The sequence below is a fragment of the Hyperolius riggenbachi genome, chromosome 2 (assembly GCF_040937935.1).
Source record: "Hyperolius riggenbachi isolate aHypRig1 chromosome 2, aHypRig1.pri, whole genome shotgun sequence".
NCBI lineage: Eukaryota > Metazoa > Chordata > Amphibia > Anura > Hyperoliidae > Hyperolius > Hyperolius riggenbachi.
In genome coordinates this window covers 240,907,043-240,932,715 of record NC_090647.1, presented here as the reverse complement: position 1 = coordinate 240,932,715, position 25,673 = coordinate 240,907,043, and the positions used below count along the sequence as shown (strand labels likewise).

At 41.7% G+C, this 25,673-nt stretch overlaps 1 protein-coding gene across 34 annotated transcripts in view; it reads left to right on the top strand.

Annotated features, from left to right (window-relative positions):
• The window catches only part of ABI3BP (ABI family member 3 binding protein), a 500,595-nt gene that overhangs the window by 232,375 nt on the left and 242,547 nt on the right, over positions 1-25,673 (top strand). For all 34 annotated transcript variants that reach the window (XM_068268431.1, XM_068268429.1, XM_068268426.1 and 31 more), the window contains exons 8-10: positions 2,997-3,047; positions 10,761-10,826; positions 25,188-25,259. In XM_068268431.1, coding sequence (XP_068124532.1) covers positions 2,997-3,047; positions 10,761-10,826; positions 25,188-25,259 — 189 coding nt within the window. The remainder of the gene's footprint in view (positions 1-2,996; positions 3,048-10,760; positions 10,827-25,187; positions 25,260-25,673) is intronic.

The following is a 25,673-nucleotide window of genomic DNA, read 5'->3' as shown; positions in this document are numbered from 1 at the left end:
ACAGGTGGTAACATATTTGCATATCTCATAATGTTTGTGAAAAATTATTTTGAAAGTAAGAATGTCTTGCTTGATAATCCAATCTTGCAATGTGACTGCCATTGGAACTTGTAGTGTGGATGCTGTATTTATTTGAGGTGCATACTGGCAGCATGTGCTGTATGGCATACAATGCTGATCATCCACAAGGCAAACTTAGGCAGCTGCCTAGGGTCTAGAGAGAGTTTAGGGGCCTGGTGGTTGCTAGCCCCCACCAAATCTAACTAAATAAGCCAGGTGACCATCAGTGGAGGGCAAAGTGTTATCTTGCCTAGGGCCCCGTTTCATAGTTATCCCTCTCTGATGGCTTATATCATGTGTGAAGTGTTCTATAATGTATATGATTTTTGTTTTATTTTTTATGGGGGGGGGGAGGCGCGCCACAGGATTTCTTGCCTGGAGTGACAAGAAGGCTAGAGGCGCCCCTGCAGGGTCCCCTTCTGGCCCCTACAACCTTTATTACTCTTTCTGATACCACGATACTACCCCAGATATCCTCACACAGAGAACCCACTAGCAGACGATATTTTAGCTTGGGTTCTAGCGACCTCCATGTTCACCATATACCCCCTCCGGGTCCTCCATATTTTTATCAGGTTCCCATTACTCCTGGGGGTGCCACACACCCACTAGTACTCGTAGGACACCTCCAGCTGGACCCTGCCTATACCAGGATCTTATCCCTATACCCATAATTGGTATATAGGCCCTCCGTAATTGGATCCTCTCCGATACTAGGAACTGATAGCCTATAACTGGCACTTAGACTCCCCCTTCTCTCCCCCCAGGCCTCGGCCTACAGTAACAGTCCACCCCATAACTACCTCCTCCCCCCCCCCTGGCATCCTCCGCCTTGTAGTATACCCTACTACGGAGTACATCAGTTACACACCCATCCCATTATAGATATGGATCCCACTCACATATACACCCTATTCCTTTTACCTAGATCCATCACACCTGTTATAGTAATTTATGCCAATTATTGGAAGTACCTTCTTGTCATTATTATCATGTGTGTTGTTTGTTTTTACGGCACAACTGCCACGACTAAGGGCCGGTCCCTATAGATCCTAATGGTTCGTGGCTGTAACTTCTATATATCATATTTTTATTGTATGTCTGTATTTATTTTTCATGTTTTATATACTTTTAGTGATTTCATTTATTTGTTTTTAAAAAGCACCTGTTATTGACCTGAGGAAGCGGCTTGGACCGCGAAACGCGTTGTCTATTGTGCTAAAATAAACCGTCGTAACCTTTTATCGAGTGGAGTCTCTTTGTATGAAGAGAACACCTAATACACCACACGGGCGCCTCCTATTCCTGTCGGAAAACGATTCTGTGTTAAATAGTCAACTACGTCCTGACAATATTGGGGGTTGATGTGTTCTTCTGAACACTGTACTTTGGCCAAGGGCCGCACGAAATTATGACAGCACAGCCTCGAACAGACCTCCCGGGTGGCCTGCCTCTGGCTCTGCCTCTGACTGTTGTTTTGTCCATATTGGGGGGGATGAAGTGAAAGGTATGCACTGACTTGACTAATACAATGTGCGGTCACACAGGTGCAGTGAAAAGGTTGCAGTGACTACAGGTAGAACAATGTGCAGTCACACAGACAGGTGCAGTAAAAGGTATGCAGTGACTGCTGGTAGAACAATGTGCAGTCACACAGGTGCAGTAAAAGGTATGCAGTGACTGCTGGTAGAACAATGTGCAGTCACACAGGTGCAGTAAAAGGTATGCAGTGACTGCTGATATAACAATGTGCAGTCATGCAGGTGCAGTGAAAATGGATGCACTGACTACTGGTATATAATACAATGTGAGGTCACAGGTGCAGTTAACTGGTATGCACGGACTGGTATAACAATGGTATAACTGGTATAACAATCTGCAGTCACACAGACAGATGCAGTAAAAGGTATGCAGTGACTGCTGGTAGAACAATGTGCAGTCACACAGGTGCAGTAAAAGGTATGCAGTGACTGCTGGTATATAATACAATGTGCAATCACAGGTCCAGTTACAGGTATGCACGGACTGGTATTACACAATACAATGTGCAGCTGTCACACACATAGGTCCAGTGAAAATGAATGCTGGTATATAATACATTGTGCGGTCACAGGTGCAGTTACAGGTATGCACGGACTGGTATTAAACAATACAATTTGCAGCTGTCACACATACAGGTCCAGTGCCAGTAAAAGGTATACACAGAATGTACTGGGCCTGGCATAGTATAGCAATTAGCAAGTGCCAGCTGCGACACACAGGGCTGTATAATGCAGTGTCAGTGGCACACAAAAAAAACACTTCATCAGAACATTAGCTCTGAAAAGAGCTCTTTTTGTGGTGCTTTTAAACAACAAATATTAGCTAGGAGCAAGCTACAAGAGCCTAACTAAGCTTTCCATATCTCTGCAGCCGGTTCCTCTCCCTTCTCTCACTACAGCAGCAAACAGAGTGAGATCATGGCCGATGCTGCTGCCTTATATAAGGGGGGGGGGGGGGTCTCCAGGAGGGAGTGCAGCCTGATTGGCTGCCATGTGTCTGCTGACTGTGATGTAGAGGGTCAAAGTTTAGCCCAATGATGTAGTTTAGGGGGCAGGTCGAACTCGCATAAAGTTCACGTTCGATTGCGAACGTGAACCAGCAATGTTCGTGCAAATAAGTTTGCGTGAGAACAGTTTGGGACAACTATACTTCTGTCAGAAAACTGCTTCTTTTAAGTAAGATCCATATACAATGCAGAACAGTACAGTGCTAAAACATAGCAAGATGTCCATACAGAGACTTTTTTTTTTTTTTTACAAATGTGTGAAAAAATACCAGCTGAGGATCCTACGCAAATGGTACTATGAATAAGATGAATTATGTTTATGTACTTTTATTGTGTATGAACTGATTGAAATGTATTGTCTGTCAAGCATTGTACTTATATTTTGCAGGTTACCAAAACATTACGAAATCCCCCCCAACTCCATCAACCGCAAGTCCAGGTATTTAATGTAGATTTTCTGATGCTGGTGATTTCATGCATGTTTTCATGCTTTCCATAAGCACTTCCATCCCATCCCATCCATGCCAGGCCCATCATTTTGGCACTACCAGTTTGGGCAGTAACTACAAATATGCACAAAGCGGACACTTTTGTGTCCTTAACTCTCCCTCTAGATTGTAAGCCTTTGGGCAGGGTCCTCCTCCTTTTGTGTCATACCTAATCATGCACCTCCATTACTGTGCACCCATGCTATGCATCTGAGGGAACCTAACTTGCCTAATCTCCATGCTCCATCCAGTGACTGACTAAGCATTACCTTGTACTCATACTGTGCTGTGTGATCTGGTTTTCTTGTATTCCTGTATTGTCATATTGCTGTATGTCACCCCTAAATATTGTCTGTAACCTAAACTAATGTCCAGCCCTGCGTAATATGTTGGCGCTTTATAAATACAATAAATAAACAATACTTAAAGTTAATAAGTTTGCAAAGTTACGCAGAACTTGACTTTTACAAACCTTCAGCATTTTCACATCTTAACAAGCTTTAAAAAGAAATCCAATATTAAAAGCTTTGTTCTGTATTTGCATCAGTGCAACCCTGTTTAACCTAGAAAATAGCACAAACACATTTTTTTACTCATTCTTTTTTCATCATCAACAGATTTGGATTTTTTTATGAACTCTTTTTTATTTTTTTGTAGGTGAAGTGCAGGGGCATAACTAGAAGTCATGGAGCCCCCAGAAAAACTTTGCTGGGGCCCCCTTAATGTTCACACCCTTCCCTTGCCTCCTCTTGGTGACACTCACAGCTCGGGAGCCCATCTTACAAGGGTCATAAAACAAGTGCGGCCATCAGGATCTTCCTACGCATAAAATGTGTAGCTATAAAAATACCTGATCTGGCGTATCAGAGAAAGGGAAAGTTAGTAGTTGGGCCCCCCAAAAACACCTCTGCCCCCCCTCCCTCCCCCCTGCAGTTTCAGGAGCTGCTCCTTCCTAGTTAAGCCCCTGTTGAAATGTGTGCCTATGGAAATTACAGCAGTTTTCTATAAGAATGTAACAGAAAAGTATTTTAAATTAAATATACATTAAAGAGAGCCCGAGGTGTGGGCTCAAAAAATTAACATGGACACGGATGCTGTATCAATTAAAGCCAAGCTTCCCTTCTGGCCGACAATGATTCTTTTAAATGATCAATCTGACCTTGAATGAGGAGTAAGGTATAACAAAACCACAATTTTGTTGGACACTTTCAAGGACAATGCATTTGTGGATCTTGCCTGCTTCTTCAGGTCAAGTTCACAGTGTCATAGTCATATATCGTAGAATATTAGTATAGTAGTATAGGTTATATAAAACAATGTTCTATTAAATGCATATTAAATAGTAGAGATGAGCTTCCAAATTTCGTGGCATTCAGATTTCCGAGTTTCCGAATGGAAAGCGTAATTTTGTGGCTAAAATTGGTATGCAGAAGTATGCAGAAATCAGAATTCTGCGGAATACTTGAAAATTTAAGGCTAATCACAAATGTCAGAAGTATTAGGCCAATCAAACAATTTGGAAATGTAGGGCAGTTGTACACATAGTGTACAGCCCCAAAATACAGTGGATTCCGCAAAAAAACAAAAAAAAACTTTATTAGCAAAAATTGCAAATAAAAAAAAAAAAATTGTAAAAATCGGAAACACACTTGTCAAAGTGCAGAAATCTGTTGGAATCAGACATTGGCATTTTGGACCGTCCATACTACACAGTCCCTTGCATGTTGTGTATGCCACATTTTGTCATGAAGTAAATGAAGACATGCCAGGAATGCTGCTGATGTAGAAAGCCATAACACCAGTTTATAGAGATTCGGGTCAGGGTATCAGAAATTCTTCCTAGATAAAACAGGAGCGTACCTATTTCTCCGCTAGTACTAAATCTTATGTTGGGGGGAAAAATACCATTTTACGTTTGGCAGACCATGACTAGCTTAAAAAGGAACTTCAGCCAAAGCTATTTTAAAGAGAAACTCCAACCAAGAATTGAACTTTATCCCAATCAGTAGCTGATACCCCCTTTTACATGAGAAATAGAATGATTTTCACAAACAGACCATCAGGGGGCGCTGTATGACTGATTTTGTGCTGAAACCCCTCCCACAAGAAGCTCTGGGACCGCTGTACTTTTGGCAGTTTGTTACAATGTAACAAGGTTCACAGACAGGAATTAGCTGTTTACAGCTGTCTCCAACAGCCAAAACAGCTAGGAGCAGCTACATAACCTGCCCACAGTAACAATGTCACCATGTAATACATGTCAGAATGTGAATCTGGGAGAGGAAAGATTTTACAATGAGCAAACACTGACTAAATCATTTATACATAATTATTGTAAAAATGAAGCACTTTTTTATTAAATTATTTTCACTGGAGTTCCTCTTTAAGTTCTAGTGGGTTTAGGATAAATTACAACATTTTGTATCGCAGATTGATTCAGCTGTCTCACAGGCTCATTTAAAGGAATGTTGTTAGGGGGTGGGAGAAAAAGAGTTGATTCAATTGAACTTGCCTTGGGCTTCTAATCAGGGGTCGAGTCCTGCGTGGACGCGGGTGAACGGCGTTCACCCACTTTTTCTTCAGGGTGAACGCCGTTCACCCTGGCTTGTGTGGAGGGGGGCAGAGCAGGGAAGGCAAGCTATGGGGACAGTGGGGATGGGCGGACATTTCCCCCCCCATCCCTCACCTTTGTGCTCACCTTCCTGCCTCTCCCCTCCAGCGTTGTTAAGTGTCGGGCCGGCGGCGAAAGTGGGCGGAGACTTTCCGCCTTCTTCCAGCCGCAAGGGACGCTCCGCTCTGTGTGCGGCTAGAAGACCAGACTAGCCGCACACAGAGCGGAGCGTCCCATGCGACTGGAACGCAGGAAGTCTCCGCCCACTTTCGCCGCCGGCCGACACTTAACAACGCTGGAGGGGAGAGAGGCAGGAAGGTGAGCACAAAGGTGAGGGATGGGGGGGGAAATGTCCGCCCATCCCCGCTGTCCCCATAGCTCGCCTTCTCTGCTCTGCCCCCTCCGGGTGGAGGCACACCTGGCTACCTGTGCACATATACCCCCTGCCTACATATACTGGGGACATATACACCTGCCTACATATACTGGGGACATATACACCTGCCTACATATACTGGGGACATATACACCTGCCTACATATACTGGGGACATATACACCTGCCTACATATACTGGGGACATATACACCTGCCTACATATACTGGGGACATATACACCTGCCTACATATACTGGGGACATATACACCTGCCTACATATACTGGGGACATATACACCTGCCTACATATACTGGGGACATATACACCTGCCTACATATACTGGGGACATATACACCTGCCTACATATACTGGGGACATATACACCTGCCTACATATACTGGGGACATATACACCTGCCTACATATACTGGGGACATATACACCTGCCTACATATACTGGGGACATATACACCTGCCTACATATACTGGGGACATATACACCTGCCTACATATACTGGGGACATATACCCCTGCCTACATATACTGGGGACATATACCCCTGCCTACATATACTGGGGACATATACCCCTGCCTACATATACTGGGGACATATACACCTGCCTACATATACTGGGGACATATACCCCTGCCTACATATACTGGGGACATATAAACCTGCCTACATATACTGGGGACATATACCCCTGCCTACATATACTGGGGACATATACCCCTGCCTACATATACTGGGGACATATACACCTGCCTACATATACTGGGGACATATACCCCTGCCTACATATACTGGGGACATATACACCTGCCTACATATACTGGGGACATATACACCTGCCTACATATACTGGGGACATATACACCTGCCTACATATACTGGGGACATATACACCTGCCTACATATACTGGGGACATATACCCCTGCCTACATATACTGGGGACATATACACCTGCCTACATATACTGGGGACATATACCCCTGCCTACATATACTGGGGACATATACACCTGCCTACATATACTGGGGACATATACCCCTGCCTACATATACTGGGGACATATACACCTGCCTACATATACTGGGGACATATACCCCTGCCTACATATACTGGGGACATATACCCCTGGCTACCTGGGCACATATACCCCTGCCTACATATACTGGGGACATATACCCCTGGCTACATATACTGGGCACATATACCCCTGCCTACATATACTGGGCACATATACCCCTGACTACATATACTGGGCATATATACCCCTGGCAACATATACTGGGCATATATACCCCTGGTGACATATACTGGACACATATACCCCTGGCTATATATACTGGGCGCATATACCCCTGACTACATGTACTGGGGACATATCCCACTGGCTACATATACTGGGCACATATACCCCTGGCTACATATACTAGGCAACTATACCTCTGGCTACATATACTGGGGACTACTATACTCATGGCTACTTATACTGGGGACACCTATAGACCTGGCTACCTGGGGGTACCTATTTTGGGGGAACTGCTGTCAGATTATCTGCATGTTTGTGGAACCGCTGTTATGTATTTTGGGGAACAGCTGCCAGATTATGTGTATGTTAGGGGAACGGCTGCTGCCAAATTATGTGTATTTTGGGGAACTGCTGCCAGATTGTGTATGTTTGAGGGACCACTACTGCCAGATTATATGTCCTTTGGGTGTTACGTGTATTTTGGGTGATCCGCTCAGGTTTCGCGTATTTTGGGGAACTGCTTCCAAATTATGTGTATGTTGGTGGAACTGCTGCTGCCACATTGTTTATTTTGGGGGAACCACTTCCATATTATCTGTATTTTGGAGGAACTTCTACCAGATTATGTGTAATGTGAAATGCTGTCAGATTACATCTATTTTTGGGGGATACACTACGGCAGAGCTCAAACTTCCTCGGCAGACCTTTTACATCACTGCTAAGGTCATGTATATTTGGCCCCACCCATGACCACGCCCACGGGTTGCTTGACCACGCCCATTTTTTTGGCGCGCAGGAATTCTCCGGGTGAGTCCACTCACTTCTTTTCCCAGGACTAGACTCCTGCTTCTAATGGTCTACCGATGTCACCACAGTACAGTCTGCGCCTGTGCAGCACGCTCCCGGTAATGTTAGCGGGAGAGAGGACGCGGCTGCACAGGCGCAGTGGGCTTGCAACTTTAAAGTCGCAAGATCTGGACAGGCTGACTGACTGGCTGCACAGGTACAGACATCTGCAGGGACCATTAGAAGCCCCAGGTAATTTCAACTCTTTTTTTTCCCCTCACCCACCCCCCCCCCTTCCCCTTACAACATTCCTTTAAGAACCAACTGATAATAAGCAGCAGAGTTTTTTTTTAAGGGGAACCTACAGTGAAAGGGGCATGGAGGCTGACATATTTGTTTCCTTTTAAATAATGCACATTGCCTGGCTATCCTGATCCTCTGCATGTAGATAAGTTGTCTATGACAAATCTGACAAGATTGGCTGCATGCTTGTTTCATTTATGTGGATTTAGACCCTACTGGCCAGAAAGATCTGCAGCACTGCCAGGCAATTGATATTGGTTAAAAGGAAATAAATAGGGCAGCTTCCAAATGTCTCACACTTTGAGTTCCTTTTAACCTCACTGGTGGTACGCAGTTTCAGATGCTGCGTCCGCGGGGGGATTTTTTTTTAATAAAATGTGCTTTTTTTATGTTTTAGCTATCACTTTGCTAGCTAACTATGTCCCCCAAGCCCCGCTGCACCTAACTAAACCCCCCCCCCCCCCCCGATCACCGCCAGCAATATTTACACCTCCGCGATCCGGCGAGAGCCGCAGCTTCACCATTCAGCTTCACTCGTCGCTATGGCAACGATCGGACATGACGTCTTATGTCATCGATGTCATGACATTATGCGCATTCCCGATCCTCCCCATAGCGAAGCCTGAAGCTGATTGGGAGGCTTTCCCCATCGCGGGATCCCTGGGGGGGTACGTATTGCGGCGGCGATAGTTAGCTAGCCAAGTGCTTGCTTAAGCATATACAAATTTTATTTTTAAAAAACCCTCCCGGCGCCATGTGATCCTCTGCGGCGGTTAGCCCGAGCGTAGCTCGGGGTTACCGCCAGGGAGGTTAAATAATTTTTTTTTAAAAAACAGTGATGAGGTCCCCCACAAATAGTGTACAGGGGTCATCCTAAGACCTCTTACACCTTTGTCAATGCTGTAAAGCAAGCACAATAAACCTCTTGATTCTTGTAAACTATAATTTTTTTCTTGAGGATGATACATGTATTTGGGTTTTTCAGGCACTTCATTTTGCTTTACCACTTATTCCTGATGATTTGGGATTAAGCTATTTTGTATGAAAATGTATGCAGCTTGAAATGGACCAATGTAATCTAATCAAGGTGGAACTTGTTTAGTCCATTTTCAAGTTGCATAAATTTACATTCAACATTTTCATAATCCTGCTTGGAGATATCTGCATATCATTGACCACCCATATTTCAGTAATATTGTTTCCTTTCTCCTCAAACACCAAAGCTTAGTTAATGCAGTCTTGCCATCCCTTTTATAAACTTGTTTATAAATTAGCTGGGCTTATGTGGGAGGGTGATGAGGATTATTTCAGTGATCGCAGCAAATTCAAATAAGTTTCGATTAGCTTTATTTAAATTTGTACGCTGAGTTTGAGGAAAAAAAAAATAGAAAAAAAATAAAAAATAAAAATAAATAAATAAATAAATTTGCTGTTGTCATGACATAAATCAACCACATCACCCTGCTGCACACTACTGGCTAATGTGTAAGTGGTGTTAGGATATTACATTAGGCAGGGCATGGATGCTTGGGGAGACCAACACCCTAAAACCCAACCCCTCATTACCAGGCATTCCACAGGGCAAAGTTGTATCCTCCAAGGGGTATTCCTTGTCATGCCTTTGCTTCCCTTGGATCTGAACATTTTAGCACCAGGGGAAACGTTCTTCTCTCGCTGCTTTACAAAAAAAATCACTGCTGACTCATTGGGAGTGTCTCACATGCAAGTTAAATCTCACATTACCATAATGAAACACATCTGATGAAACTCGGCCAATGCGGCTGTAAACGACAGTCTCTGCCGAGAAAGCAGCCCCCAAAGCTCCCTGTCACCTTTGCCAGTGGTCAGCCTGGTATATTAATTCATCCAAGAGCATTTTTCCCCAGACTCACAGTGTATGTCATGTGACTTCACTCACACACTGGTCCGTCGGCCCTCCTCCCCTGCGTAGCAACAGAACAGGAAAGCTAGCAATGTGTCTGTACAATGTCAGCCCTACAATATTGTCTGAGACATCTAGTCCCAGTCCCTGCCAGGTGACATGCCTACATGTATACGAGGCTTAAAGTTTCAGTGAGGTGCAATCGCCAAAGGTAATTTATGTGCTGGTAATAGAAATGTCATTGCATTTTAGTGCATTAGGCCTAATATCTGAAACAAAAACAGAATACAAGAGATAGTATTCCAGAACAGTGACCTGTGTCTACCACACTCAGGGTTTAAGATTTAATGCAACTAGATCCCATTCACTTTTTTTTCATTTGTACCATATGCAGTTTTATTCTAAATTTTTTCTCTTCTTTTTTTTTTTTTTTTTTTTTTTTTTTTAGTCAAGGTAGAAACAAAGAAGACACCTTTGACCACTACAAGATCGACAACATCCAAACCAAAACCAGGTACAGTAAGCTGTTTTTTCCCCAAAAATAGCTATGGGGGGAAATATTACAAAAGCTGAAGCCATCCACAGGTAATGGTATACTGTTTTGAATATTATTCTTGACATTTGAGGATTTTGAAGACTAGATTGTGCTTCCTGAGAATATCCAGTGCTATATTCTAAATTGGAAGGAACACTACTGACAACATCCTAGATTAATAACCGTATTTATCTTTAGCACTCCATTATTCATGGAATATCATAACACTTTACTTTATATAGCTGCTGCTAATAATATTCTTTGAAGGCAGCAGATGGGATTGTTAAATGTCAAATAAAGGGAATGACTATTTATTATTTTCAAAGAGTGAATATAAATATGGGGGGAGGGGGTTGGAATCCTTTGTTATACTATTTGTGAAGAAAATTGTAAAATTACATTTTTGCAGCCAACCTGTAATAATGAATGTATGAAAACTATGCTAATTATCGATAGACATTCATTTTTATCCGACAAGCATATGCTAACATATAGATCATTGCCCTTCAACCTCTGCCAAAGTTGTACTGCTTACTAAATATAACTTAAAATCACACTGCCTCTATATATACATATTAAATGCTACATATTGTACACTACCTCACTTTCTGGTTCCCCCCATTCCTTTAGATTGTAAGCTCACAAGAGCAGGCTTCTCGCATCCTTTAGTGTCTTAGAATTTGCTATACATTTTCATCATCATGTTACATTTGTCACTGTAATTATTACTATGTGTACCCGTTCTGTATTATGTACTGTACCAATGTCTATATTTTGTGTATACCGTTGTCTATATTATTATGTAACCCATGTTTGTTTCTTATTCTGGTGGGCTTTTATTTTTTACATGTATGGCTGCCTGGACACTTTCTAAATTGACTTTTTATGAACTGGTGCTAAGGTTTATTTTTGGAGTAGGGCTTATATTTTTAAAGGGAAGGTTCAGGGACTAACAAAAAAAAATCCATATCCACTTACCTGGGGCTTCCTCCGGCCCGTGGCAGGCAGGAGGTGCCCTCGGCGACGCTCCGCAGGCTCCCGGTGGTCTCCGGTAGCCGACCCGACCTGGCCAGGCCGGCGGCCAGGTCGGGCTTCTTCTGCGCTCCATTGTGCATTTCACGCCGGCGCGCTGACTTCATCAGACGTCCTCCGGGCTGTTCTGCGCAGGCTCAGAACTACTGAGCCTGCGCAGTACTGCCCGGAGGACGTCCGATGACGTCAGTGCGCCGGCGTGAAATGCACAATGGAGCGCAGAAGAAGCCCGGCCTGGCCAGGTCGGGTCGGCCACCGGAGACCACCGGGAGCCTGTGGAGCGGCGCCGAGGCCATCTCCTGCCTGCCACGGGCTGGAGGAAGCCCCAGGTAAGTGGATATGGATTTTTATTTTTTTGTGTTAGACCCTGAACCTAAATTTGCATATTTAGTAGTAGTGCATTGTGCACTAATATTCATTTATAACTTAATTATTGCAAATTTCCTTCTGTTTTAAGAAGGCAATTACACCATGATTTACATCTAAGAGCTCTTAATCACTTCACCCCTAATGCTGGGTACACACGTTGCGATTTCCCACTCGATCCGCGGCATCGATCGGGATCGATTCGATTATTTCCGACATGCTCGATCGGGTTTCGATCGATACAGCTGTCGTTTTACCATACTTAACATGCAAAATCGACGGCTGTATCGATCGAAACCCGATCGAACATGTCGGAAATAATCAAATCGATCCAAACGATCCCGCGGATCGAGCGGGAAATCGCAATGTGTGTACCCAGCATTAGGGGTTTTTACCCTAATGGACCAGAGCAATTTTCACCTGTCTGTGCTCCTCCCTTTTATTAGCCAATAACTTTATTACTACTTATCACAACAAAATGTAGTATACTTTCTTTTTTCGCCACCCATTAGGCTTTCTTTGGGCAATAATGAATTATTTTATTATAAATGAATTTTACCAGGAATAATAAGAAAAAATGAAAAAAATAATTATTTCTATTATAGTTGTAAAAAAATAACATGCTACCATAATTAAAGCCCACACATTTTATTTGCTCATTTGCTCTGGTTAATACACCACTTAAATTATGTACCTATCATAATGTATGGTGACAATATATTATTTGGAAATATAGGCGTAATTTTTCGGGGGGGGGGGGGGGGGTGTCCGGTCCATAATTACAAGCCCTCATGTGGTAAAATAACAGGAATATACCCTCATAAAATATATATTAAAAATGCTGAGTCAACTATTTATGTATATTTTTTAAACTGGTTCTATTTTTTATATAAGTGCTGGGGGGGGGAGGGCTGGAAGGGATTAATTTTATTAATTTTTAAATGTAAATGTAAGGGGTGTGTGTGATTTTACTTTTTGGTCACTACATGGCACCTCAGACACTATCCTGTTTTAGAGGAAGTGTTCACTTTTTTAACATTTTATGTGCTTCATACTGCTTCCTGTTTTATGAATGGACATGGCCCCTAATCGGGATCATGCCCATTCATTTCAGGCATTGCAATTGGGTAGGGGAATGCTTGTTCCATTTTCCTAATCATGGATCACAGTGTCCCATCAGTTACAAGCCACGGGGGGAGGTGCACATGTGCACAGAGGTGGCGGGAGTAAGCAACAAATTAAAACACGCTGGAGCCGTTAAGAGGCTCCAACAGGACGTTTCAGGGCCTGTTTCCACTAGAATGAATCTGCATGCGTTTCCTGCATGCAGATTTGCATAGACAATACATGGATGGGACTGTTTCCACTTGTCAGGATTTCTGAGCGTTTTTCTGTGCAGAAAAAATCTGCATGGCAGAGCCATCAGAATTCGCATACAATGTATTTAATAGGAAATTTGCATGCGGTTTTGGTATGCGAATTTTCATGCGAATTTGCATACGATTTTGCATAGAAACAATGGAAAAGCACACAGGCACTGCCATGGTTAAATACACATACATATACACATACATAGTCATCCATGCAAAATCGTATGCGAATTTGCATAAAAATGTTTGTGCAACCGCATGCGAAATTTGCATCCGCATGCAAATTTTTTCTGCAGCGATTCCCACTGCACAAGTGGAAATGGCCCTTAATGCGGTGGGTCATCCGGTAGTGGTTAAACACTATTATAACTGTAATGTGACCCATTCAGTACAACAGTATGCAGAAGTGTGCTTCACAAGAACTGTAATCATGCATGTTGTAAATGCACAGCATGCCTCATGTCACTTCGTTTGAATCTGCCATACTGCACCAGTAATGTGCACATATGAATGTACCATTGCAATAATTGTCCATTGCAATGCAGCAGATGCAGTGCGAAAGTACCAAAGTAACTAAGATCTAGGTAAAAAAAAGTAATATTCCTTGCTTGGTGGGAGCTTTAAATGTATTAATAAGGACACTCAGGAGAAAAGTTAATAGGATAAGCCTCATTCACTCTTTCCAGTGTCTGTCTCTCCAGTGTCCTTGTCTCTCCAGTGGCTTAGCTAAGGAGCTATGGGCCCCAGTGCAAGGGCCCCCCAAGCACTCTATACATAACAATTGATATGGCACACCAAAACCTGCCAAGGACAACCACAGTGTCAGAGGTGCAAGCAGGGGATGGGGAACAGCTTGTTAATGATTACTACCATTCAAAGAATCTATAGAAGTGATTATTACTAGCACAGGGCCAATAAAGACCTAATACTGCAGTTAAAGAGACACTGAAGTCTCCTGAAAACCGTCTTTTTATTTAAAAAATGTGTTTATGTTATCCCTACCTAAACTGCCGCATCCCCGCTGCTGAAATCTAACTAAATCCCCCCTAACTCCCCCTCCCTCTCCCCCGCAAAATCCACATCTTTCTTGGTCATGGATTTTGCTGCTGTTGGAGGCAGAGCTATGAACCGCAGCTCTGCCTCCATTCGCATCTGTCAGCCGCGTATCTCCGCCTCTCCCCCGCCTCTCCCCCGCCCCTCTCAGTGAAGGAAGACAGAGTGGCGGGGGAGAGGCAGCGATCCGGGCTGACAGACGCACTGATAGGCAGAGCTGCGGCTCATTGCTCTGCCTCTCACGGAAGCGCTGCCCGGTTTGCCCCCCAGGGAGTTAGGGGGGATTTAGTTAGATTACAGCGGCGGGAATGCGGTGGTTTAGGTAGGGCTAACATGTTAAACACATTTTTTAAATAAAAAGATGGTTTTCAGGAGACTTCAGAGTCTCTTTGAGGGAGGGCCCTACATGGCCCATCTGGCACAAGGGCCCCTGTGCGGTCGAGCCCTCTGCAACCCCTATTGATATGCCACTATGTCTCCCCCCCTGTCTGTGTTGGAGTCAAATTCAGAGCTATCTTAAAGTTTTAATATGTTATTCTGTGCTTGGTGTGCAGTATTTCAGCTTACAGTATGTGCATTGGAATGTGAAATTATTCTTTATATTTCTCACAGTATTTTCTAAAGTTTTAAAACTGTTTCTATCACATTATGATTATAGAAAAGGTAAATAAAACCTTAACTAAACCAAAGATTCAGTGGACCTATCTCATTCAAAAGAAAAAGAAGGTAGATTCAATTGTGAATACCTTTTACTGGTTTAGAAGATGTTTGATTTTTCCTAAAAAGTAACTTCTTTACTTCTAATGGCTTTTCAATCCTAAGCATTTTATAAGTACAAAGTGATCCATTTATATCAACCAACAGTCTATTTAACACTAGTATACACGTTTATTAAGCCTGGGCTGAAAGTGTGTACTGACTCTAAAGCATATAGGCAAATATAACGAAACAGCATGACTAAACAGCATAAACAGTTCTCTTTAGGGATGGGTGTTCCAATTTGACATAAATGGCCTCCTTGATCCGGCTTGCAGGCCATTTTTCTTTTCTTACTAAAATCTGCACCTCACCATCATTACCTTAAAGGGAACCTAAAGCGTGTAAAATGTTTTATTAAAGTAAACACATGACGTAGCTGGAAATTAATATTACATACTAACCTCACCTCCTCTTCATCTCAGAAGCTCATCATTTTTTTCTTAGAGTGATCAGTTCCAGTTCTGACAATATTTTGTCAGAACTGAAATATAGTTATATAGTTATATATAGTTATATATCAGCAGCTGTCAGTTACAGCTGAATGTGCAAGGTACTGTCCATGTTTTCCTATGGCTCAAGTGGGCGATATTACAGTTTAACAGTGTGCTGACCAGGAAGCTGCTATGGGGTAATGGCCATTTTTTAAATGGAGGACGGAGAATTCAATCGATCACAGTGGACAAATGGGATTCAGGGGAGGAGAAAGAGATTGAATAGTAGACTACACAGGAGGTAAGTATGACCTGTGTATGGTTATTTAGACTTTTTATTTTCAGTTCAGGTTCTCTTTAAGTGTATGCAGTTCAGTGCTCTAGGCAGTGCAAAGTGATCTACATTGGGGATTTCAAGCAACTCCTGCATAATAGTGTCAGTTAGCGGAACTGTTAGTTGAAGTAACAGGATTACCTGTGCCTGTAAAATGCCTAGGATTCTTAGTAGCAGTGATGAAACATACAAAGGGGTGTAGTAAAGCTACTTTATTTTCTTTGGATGTACCTTGACCTGGATAAATAAGAATCTCCGCGGATACTGAGGGCTGCACTTCCTCCTGACCAAAAAAAGTCAGGCACTACAAACATAACATTGGCACCTGCATTTAATTCAGTAAGCACATTTTTGTTTCAGATTAACTTTAAGAATAAACTATTCTGTATCTAATAGCATAACACTTTGCGAATGATTATCTTACGGCCACAAACCAGAAGAATATACAGTACTTGCAAATCACATGGATATGTATGCATGTATAGATATGTATGTATCTATATTCCTTTAGAATGTATGGCATGCACTGTTTACCTGTGATTAGCCACACAAACTTTACAGGCTGTTATTTCTGCATGGCATAGTTTATGACATATCACCAATGAGCTGTGCTTCTACAGGTTTGCATTCCAGTTAGTAAAGAACAATAAACAAACTACACAAGAATTTTAGTTTGCCAGAGAGACAGAGCAGACATAGCCCTGGGGAATGGCCAAATCACTGCAGAAATATGTGATTGCACTAATCTATTCAATAGCCGGTTGACTGTAATCTTTGTTCAACATAAAACTGTAGCTGATGTTCCCTTTAGCTAAAACATCAAAATAAATCATGAGAGAGATGCGCACCTATAGATCTATTTCACACATTCAAACTGGGTACCAAGAAAACTATCTTTACCAGCCCCACTGTATTGTTTTCAAAAATAAAATTATATGTCTCTGTGTTGTTTCATTTTTTATTTTTTTTGGCTTTTAAATAATCCGATTGAGGATTCAAGTTTAGAAACATAAAGTACCTAATTGCATGCTGACTGATGTAGGTAGAGTAGGGTCTAATTCTAATTAGGAAAGGTCAATAAGATGCAAATACTTCTGAATTGATGCAAATACATATGCTAATTGTATGTACCGCTGGATTTTTTTTGCATCTCTTTTACTACTTTTACTACTACTTTTACTACTTCGTTCTAAGGAGGAAACTGTGTTGTGGAGAACTGGCTTCAATACAAAATACTGGCTTTTTGAAACAGTCTGTATGCATGTTGGATTATTATGGCTCTGTACAAATTAACAAGCTGACACATCATTGCATTCCAGCGGTTCTGGAGGTGTGTTTAGCTTCTAAGGGCAACAATGGTTCATTTGCATATATTAAGCAGTGATGCACTGGGAGATATCTCAAGCTCACTCCAACCTGAATTATCGCAAATTCTTTCTGTTTTAAGAAAGCAAACTTTTGTTTTCCATAGCGTTTTAGTAAGGGGGCTTTTAGGACCATTGTAGCACCTTATAGACTCCAATGAGTTCTGGTTCACCATGAGCTTGCAGGTTAGTCTGTACCTTTGAAAACTAAGATACGGTACTTCATTTTGACAACTTAAGGGATTTTTAATGCTCTCTCCTTTTTTAGGTTGAGGTGCACTGGGTATTTGTTTACCGATGCATATATACAGTATGTGTTTTTGCTATAAAGCCCAGATTGGGACTTATTTCACACCATCTACTTAGGCATATAATTTGGCATTACTGACTCTATGTGGGGTAGCATATCCATTTTATTTATAGTGGAGGTTTAATACAACTGGAATAACTGTATCTGTTTACCACATGGATAAAAATATTACTTTTTTTGGCATCCTCTCATAACAGTTTCTGAGTTTGTTTGCTGCTTATGGTGTACACAGACCTATAATTTAATTTTTGAGAATGTAATTGTAGCCCAGGTAAATATACACTTACATAAACTCCAGCACATCTCACAACATAACAATAAATGCTGAACTCCGTGGGAACTTTCCAGTGAACCAGCACAGCAATAGTTGGCAGTAGATTCAATGTGTTCTAATGATAGCTTAGATTGAAGCAAATGCGTAACTCAATCAAACTATTGTACAAATGTTATATTGATTTTATTTTTTTTGTTTCAGATCAAAAGTAGTAAAATCCCAAAAGTGCTGTTTCACCAGCTTAGGAAAATTGTCATTCATCATTAGCAATTATGAATTTAGACACTGCTTGTTTGCAAGTCGCACAACAAATGTAGCAATAGTGTCAAAAATAATGTTAACTAAGCGGAGCTTCGAGAAGTAGGGCTGGAAAAATACAAATAGCTTGCTTAGGAGAAGCTAAGTAGAGTGTTGTACCGTGTTAGCCATCAGTAAAAGCAAGAAGTTTTACTTAGGACTCAGTATGAGAAGACAACACTTGGCTGGGGGATCTCCAGAATGGTCAGGGTTCACTTCTGCTATTTTCTGTGTAGCGTCTCCACAGCTGTAAAAATTCTGGCACACATCTAGGTACTTTCTAATACTATCTGGTTCTTTCTGTAATTTAATATTAGCTCAGACCTTAAATCAAAAAGTGTCATCCAATAGAAGTGATGTGTCATAATAAATCTCATCAGCTGGCTTTAAAAATCATTCCTAAATAGTTTCTTTGATGGTAAGAGGAAACTGTGAGTTGACAGAATTAAACAAATAGATGTAATAAAACAGCAGGCATGTTTTCCTTTCATTCTGTCTATGAGCATAACTTGGTTTTAATCTTGTGTTAACCAAATCTGACCTTTCCCACATCTTCAGTAACCTTTGTTCACATTGGGCAAGGAGCCAGCAGTGACATTATAACTTTTTGAAAATGCTTTCTCTGATTAAAAAAAATTATGAAATGCACAAATAGTTTTATTCCCTTTGCTGAGATAAGCAAAAAATAATAATTTTCCTTTCTCTGAATCAGGATTATTATTTATCGAAACATCTCAACCAATTATAGATCACTTTAAAAGGATATGTTTTTGTTTTTAGTTTTCAGTTGCGATGTAATAGTCTTTTATAGTTTTGTCTGGTTTGTTGTTGTTTTTTTTATCATTGAGACCCGAATGTAAAAATTCAAGGTCATTTTGAATTCTCTTCAGGACCAGAGCAAGTTTTACCTTTTATCACTAAATTACTTTAACCAGTAATTACTTTTGTATTCCTTATGATAGCTGTCTGAATTTAAGATTGCATTTTCCTGACATATATACTGTGATTTCTATAGAAATAAGGCAATGGAGAAGTAAGCAGCTTTTCAGAGACATATTATTGCATTAAACATTTTAAAATTTAAAATTGTAATGATCCGCTCAGCTGGCTGCACAGGCAGACAGCTGTTTGACCATTCCTTATGTCCGAGGGATGCAGGTCTCTGGAAAAGAGACTTGGCTTCATCTTGCAACTTTAAGAGTTGCTTTGCTGAGGGATTTGCATACATGCAAATTGCCCAGCTGTCTCCTTTGAGGGCTGGCAGTATAAAAGCCTTCTTCTCCCACAATCCTTTGCTGGTCATAATGGTTTATTAACACACTCCTGGAGTGTCAGCCTTCCCTGTTGGATTGTTATAGTTATCTTAGAGTATTCTGGGGGCTGTATTAGACACCTCTCTAGTTCAGTCAGGTTGTATTATTTGTATTGCCTGTTCTATCTGTCTGGGGGTGCTACCAGAGCAGCGGTTGCTACTGGTAGCTCCTTCTGTTCGTCTGTTTGGATCGCACTAGCCTCTAGCGGTAGCGGCTGTGGATCCTTCTGATCTGTATTCTTGGAGGGTAAGCTGGAGCAGCAGTTGCTACTGGCCACCTCATCTTGCTGTACCTAGATCGCACTCGCTCTAGCGGAAAGAGCAGTGGATCCTGCTAACTCTGTTTCTATACTTGGATCACACTCGCTCTGGGGGAAAGAGCAGTGGATCCTGCTAAGCTCTGTTTCTATATTTGGATCACACTCACTCTGGCGGAAAGAGCAGTGGATCCTGCTAAGCTCTGTTGCTTTACTTGGATCGCACTCGCTCTGGCGGAAAGAGCAGTGGATCCTGCTAACTATGTTTCCCTACTTGGTTCACACTTGCTCTGGCGGAAGAGCAGTGGATCTTTCCTATCCTGTTCCTGAACCCGGATCGCACTTGCTCTGTCGGAAGAGCGGTGGATCGTATCTCTCATATTCCTGTTGTCCGTCCGTCTGTCTGTCTTGTCTGATACGAACGCTTGCGGTAGGCTCGGTGAGGTAACCGTTAAGCAAGTGCTCGCGTTCTCTGTTTCGTGTTTGTATGTCAGTGGTTAGTTAGGGTGGCGTGCTTGTCTCTGTTGCGCTTAACGTGCCGAGACCGTGATGTTAACGCGTTCGCTGTTGCGAATGAGTGCGGTGTTCGCGTGTAGTTAGCGTTTGTTATTTTCCTTATCATTCTCATTGTATGATTTACTATGCCTTTGCTCTGCTCCTGGGTTTACCTCTGCTTAGTCTTGTGTCACCTCTGGCAATCGCCTCTCTCGCTATTGTGTTCCTACTTTGTTACTGCTGTTGTGTGTGCACCGTCGCGGGTTGGCGACTAGATTGGTGCACACACATACATTCTGTCCCTGTGCTCATTCTCATTCGCAATCGCATCTCTTGCAATTGCGATCTCACTTGATTTCCTCTGTTGTGCGTTCACCGTCGCAGGTTGGCGACAAGATTGGTCGACATACATACATCCCTTTCTGTGCTTATTCAGTCTTGTGTCGCTATTAGCAATCGCTATCTCTTGCGATTGCTTTCCCACCTGATCTTCACGGTTGTGTGTTCATCGTCGCGGGTTGGCGACTAGATTGGTGAACACACATTCACCCTGTCGCTGTGCTCTCTCTCTTTAAGGGCTATCTTGCCCTGCTTGGTTGCAATTCTGACAATTCCCATCTGGCATCTGTTGCAGTACAGAGGCTTGCTCCTCTGCACTCCACAGCTCCACCTGCCGGTGGGAATTTCCCTCTACTGGTGCTTTGCACCAAAGCTGGGTTCTCTCCTTTCATACGCTTGTGGGGGATTTCCGCCGTGTCAGCGCACGCCTTGTTCGCTGATCACGGAGATAATTCCACAATTGTTACAAAAATACATACATTTGAAATGTACATTTCTTCCCAAGTATAAAGCATTGTAAATAAATTTTTTGCATTGTTGCTGTCACTTACTGTAAGTAGACAGATCTGGCCTAGTTCATCTCCTCATTGCAGTTTCTCAGTATTCTCAGTATTACCTTTATTCTGTACAAAAGCACTCCCCAGGAATGATCTATATCAAGATGTTGGCTAAATTCTCTGCTTATTTGAATGCTATTTTGGCAATTGGACTGAACAACTACTATTCAGTAAGTGCTTTTGTAAATAAAGAAATACCTGAGAATCCCCATGAAGATATGGACTACTCCAAAACCTGTCTGATCCGCCAGATTTTTGTTACCTACTGTAATAGACAGCAGCATAGGAACTTAGTTATTTATGGTGTGTTTTACTCTGGAAAAAACGTACATTTTATATGCACATATTCAAAATGTTGTTTTTTTTCACAATGGTTGTTCTTTAAGTTCACATTTTTGCCATTTTCACTATTTTTTATTTGCTTTTTTATTTATTATGCAGTGTTGACAACTCCCTTTAAATCCCTTTAATTACTGACACATCTAAGTTATACAGGTTCTGGGGCTATTTGCACATGATCAGTGCCTTAACTGCATCTACCTAGCCACAAAACATGTGTAATTCATGTGTCAGTAATTAAAGGGATGAGTTGGCAACACTGTTATTTTGTGTAGCATGAGATAAACTGGTAAAATATTTCATGAATAATACCGATTTTGGTCCTTGATTTGCACTCTCCCCTGCCATGTGTTTTAAGTAGTGGGTCAGTTTGCTGGTGCAGTAAATGGGTATCTAATATTACAGAGCGCAAGGTTCCTCTAACCTGGTGACTGATAACTACACCTTATTGTTATCTTATCTTTATTGTACTACAGCAATAGTGATGCCTTTCTATTACTTATAAATCTAGATGAAACCAGTAGATGAAGCACTTGGCTAACAACATTTTTATTGATTATGTTTATTATTTCTTTGATTAAAATAAAGTTAGGTTTAGAGATCCAGTTTCAGTATAAAATCTACTAAATAAAAAAGTTAAAAAAGCACTACACTTTAAAGAAGTTTGAGGATGGCTGAGATTATTTTATTGGTTGGTATTTTTGTAGTTCAAACGGAAACTGACCATATTCATTTTTTTATCATAATGGCAGAAGAGTTTAAAATAATTGAATAAAACTGAATATAAAACATATTAATCATCATTTATACTGGTTTATTTACTTAGTTTTTTTTTTTCTTGTGGGTCTGTTGAGTCATTTACAGTTTGAAAACTTTAATTCATTGAAGACAAGTTCTTAGTGTCATTTTTCTTTCATGGAATATGTTAGTATGTGACCTATTGGTCCTACCACAGCTTCTGTTACATCCGAGGGATGTTCATTATCATATTTCCACTGTTTTGAAAGCCTACACTTAGCTATGCAATTATCTTACTAAACAAAAGCTACTTATTTAGCCAACTCTAACAAACTATCGGCTCATTGTTCCACTGTAGTTCTAATTTAAGTAGGGCAATAAATGATTTTGTTAATGCATAAAGGGCGGAGAGTGCACATATGCGTTTGTAGTTTTGTTGCCCTTTTATGCAGTTTAGTGAGTATTTATCTCTGAGAATGCTGAAAATAGCTATAATTATTATAAAAGTGTAAAATTAAACTGAGCAATTTTGTACGGCTTTAAAGCAACTGAAGACAAAATATTTAATCTCACCTGCTGAAATTTTCTGTTTTAATGGATTACCCATTGATTTGTAAATGCAAATGACGTGCTCTCAACAGAATTATGGCATATAGTTGTGTTTAAATGACTTATTTGTATTAAATAATATTTTTTTTTCTATTAAGGTCAGTAGCTTTATTTTTATTCTAGTAAATTAGATCTTCTGCACACTATATTCAATTCAGTTTGTAGTGATAGTGCTGTGGAAGCTGCCATTATTATTTACTTTTTTAAAATGCCAAATGCTTGGCTCTTCTTCTGGTGATGTCCACTAGCACTTTAACCACTTAACGACCGCCTAACGCCGATAGGCGTCGGCAGGTCGAAGTGGTGTTTCCATGGACACCATGTCAGCTCATGGAGGGTGTCTCCGTGAACAGCCTGCGAGCCTCCGATCACGGCTCGCAGGCTAAATGTAAACACGCGGGGAATAAATCCCCTGTGTTTACATCCATATGGCACTGCTGCGCAGCAGCGCCATAAAGGAGATCCCCAGCCTCTGACTGGCCGGGGATCGCCGCCGTCTGATAGGCTAAAGCCTATTAGAGGCGGTACAGGACGGACCTCCATCCTGTGCCTCCCACAGCCAGTGCAAGAGGTAGGGAGGGAGGAACATCGCTGCGGAGGGGGGCTTTGAGGAGCAGCCCCCCCCCCCCCCGCTCGGCCACACAGAGCGGCGGTAATCAGACCGCCCCAGCAGGACATCCCCCTAGTGGGGAAAAAAGGGGGGAAGTCTGATCGCCCTGCCTAAATAACGATCTGTGCTGCGGGCTGGAGAGCCCCCGCAGCACAAATCAAACAAAAATCCCCTGGTCCTTAAGTGGTTAAGACACAGACACAGATGGAATATACAAATGTAGTGCTTTGACAAAAGTCTGATGACTACACCAATCATACAGTATGCTTGTTTCAGGTATGTGAATCAAACACTGCTGAACCCAAAAAGATGTGTAGGACTGGCAGGCAATTGTCAAGTCCCTGAGGAAGAACACTGTTTGCTTTGAAACACATTGGAGCATCTTGTTGTATGATGGAAAGTAGCCAGCTGCTCCCTGATGTTATTTTCTAAGGGATTTAAAGTCTCCAGCCCAGTGTCACTACTAACTTAGCCAAACCGCATCCAGCCAGTAACTGGAGCTGCTTAGTTATGTGACCTACAAATGTGGAGGTATACAGCCAAGGATTGGGAAGCTGGACCTGTCAGATACGTATATCCGGGGGCTGGAGACAGCAGATCTGTGTGATTGAGGTGCAAGAGAGGATTAGAACTCCCTACAAAATAGGATGGTTACAACTTGGATATACAGAATGAGTTTTGAGGCTGACTGAATAATGTTTACAATACTATTTCACCTACGTTTTGCTACTTTTTCAATGGCAGAGTGCTGAAAACTTATTTTAAATAGAAGATGAAAAATTATATTCTAGGAAAAAATCTAGAAGAAAAAGTGAATTGGATCGGGCCCAAAGTGTGTTTCCAACTGTATCCTTGGCAATTGTCAGTATTTATAAGAAAATAAATATGGCAGCCTGCACATCCTTCTCACTACAGGTCGACTTTAAGGTCACATTCACAGTGCCACGTTGCGGAGCTGCGTTATAAAGTCTTGCAATGCAGCTTTACAGCACTGCAATGCTAATCCTATGGGCCATTCACAGTGCGCCGTTAGTCGCGTTGAAAAATGTTGTGTTATGGTCCTTGAAGTGCGTTACCTGTCAACGCAGACACTTGCGACTTTAACATTGCATTAAACCGCAACGTCCCACTGTGAATGCGTCCTAAAGCTAAAATGACTGAAATAACTGTGCTGTCAATAATGCAATAAAACACATATTGTTATCATTAGTTTGCAGATTTTTTTTTCTTTGAATTGGTGATGAGATTCAAATCTTTGTGTTGACTTTTTTTCCAGAGGAATTGGCAGAATCAAGAAAACATTGCTCCCACTGGACTATTCTGTTTTATGTGTCGTTGTTTCTTTTCAACTCTTAGCTGTATCATTTGGCATAACAATTATTTATGAGTTTGTCAGACACTTTTGTAGAAAATATTCCTGCGTCCAAGGACTGCTTTGCCCACAGTACACGTTCATGGAATTTTATATTAATTTAAGATTATTCTTTCTTTTAGTTTCCAAAGTTACTGACTCCCCAGAAATACCTAAATCTTCAGAAAAAAACACTATAGAAGATCCAAAACCAGGTAATGCTTTTCACAATTTTGAGTCAGAAATTAGAGTTATTTAACAGAGCCTAGTTGGCACAAATGGGTAGTTCTTAGAAAAATGACATGCATCCTCCTTTAACTTCTACTCATTGGTATAAACGCCACCCTTCCCTTGGCTGGCCTCTTGTCACTCAAAGTATGATTGCCACTGTCAGTGTGTAACATACCTGCTCTTCTCAACCACCACAATACACAGCTACATGCTTGAAGCCTATGTGCTATTTCTCAATGAGTATAGAAAGAGCAGTGGCTCCATAGCTGCAGACATAGTATGACAACACTTGTAAGGTTCATTAGGTATGTGAGTGGAGCTTTGAATGCTACTCATTATTCTCAACAATTTGCTAATATTGCACCTGGGAGCACTGACGCTTGAGTGCTAAGGTCGAA